Genomic DNA, 1,361 nt, shown 5'->3' on the forward strand with positions numbered 1-1,361 from the left:
ACCTGCTGCTGTGTGGTGAGACCAGGCAGCTGGTAGAGCACAATGTTGTGTTCTGCTGTGACTGTGGCCAGTCTGGAGGAGGCGGGCAGATGAAGGAGAAACGTAAGACTGCGGGGGTCGTCGTCCCTCTCCTCCTCCACCTCAGAGGCAGCGGTGAGGGAAGAGGGGAGGGTCTGGGTGTAGACACAACGCGCCGTGCTGGCCTCCCATACTCGTAATACACCTACAAGTAAGGAAGGGAGAAGAGGTGAAAGACAGAGACGTTTTAAAGCAAAGCTCTGAGGATTTGCTGTCACAAAAACGCTGACAGCTCATGTCAGTGATTTGGGAAGATTCAAGATGTGAACCTTTGCTTCCAGCAGTGATGAAATGCAAGTCTTTGCTCTTCACTCCAATCTCAGACAAGTCCTTATCCTCAGGCAGCAGCACAACACCCTCCACAGCCTGCAGACAGAGACCACACACACACAGACACAATTTTTCCAAGATGAGGAGTATAAAAAGTTTTTTCATTCTTTGTTAATCAAAAGAGACATTGGAATATGCATTATATTATTACCTCGTAGACTGGCACAGTTCTCTTGGCTTTCTGAGTCTTCAAGTCCCACACTGTACAGATCTTGTCCCTGCCAGAACTACAAATGCAAGTCAGCACACAGATATAGAGAGAAGAAGAAATGTGTAAAACACTCAGAATCTCAAACACTTGAAATGTTGTAAACATCATCCATTGAGTGGCTGAGTGTACGGTACCTGACCATGGTGCTACCATCGGGACTGAAGCTGAGCGAGGTGACAGCGCTGTAGTGGCTCTGCAGCACACACACACACCGGCTGGAGCGCAGGTCCCACAGCCGAATGCCACAGTCTAAAGAGGAGGAGAAGAGCTGTAGCCTGCTGATGTCTGGGTGGAACTGGACCAGGCTGCCAAGATACACAGAGTGTTGTTACTGATCTTAGTTATTTAATTATACAATCAGCATCTTTCACTTAATCTAAAATCTGTAATTGCTATGACTTTTTTTATTTATTTGTATTGATCCTCTACAACCAAAATGTATATCTTTATACATCTATCTAGCTATACATTAGTAAAGAAACATCAAAAAACACTAACTTTAAATACACCAGGTATTGGCATATCTGAAAATGTGATTTTACTGGCCTTCAACACCAGCAAACAAAGTAAATTGCACAAATTCTATTGCCATAGTTAATGATTCAGAGTTATGACAGATAAAAATCAACCAGCAATTCTGAGCAATTTAATGCTCAGAATTCATCAGTAGGAAACTACTAGAACTGTTGGGACCTTGTAATTTTTGGAGTGTGGTCTAGACCTACTCTATCTGTAAAGTGTC

The 1,361-nt window shown here is 43.7% G+C and overlaps 1 protein-coding gene across 1 annotated transcript in view; it reads right to left on the minus strand.

Moving 5' to 3' along the window:
• Window positions 1-1,361, minus strand: part of tbl3 (transducin beta like 3) — a 16,472-nt gene that overhangs the window by 13,202 nt on the left and 1,909 nt on the right. Inside the window, exons 7-10 of the mRNA XM_032536737.1 lie at window positions 754-924; window positions 560-635; window positions 348-444; window positions 3-223 (exon numbers count right to left, since the gene is read on the minus strand). Coding sequence (XP_032392628.1) covers window positions 3-223; window positions 348-444; window positions 560-635; window positions 754-924 — 565 coding nt within the window. The remainder of the gene's footprint in view (window positions 1-2; window positions 224-347; window positions 445-559; window positions 636-753; window positions 925-1,361) is intronic.

The sequence above is a fragment of the Etheostoma spectabile genome, chromosome 15, assembly GCF_008692095.1.
Source record: "Etheostoma spectabile isolate EspeVRDwgs_2016 chromosome 15, UIUC_Espe_1.0, whole genome shotgun sequence".
NCBI lineage: Eukaryota > Metazoa > Chordata > Actinopteri > Perciformes > Percidae > Etheostoma > Etheostoma spectabile.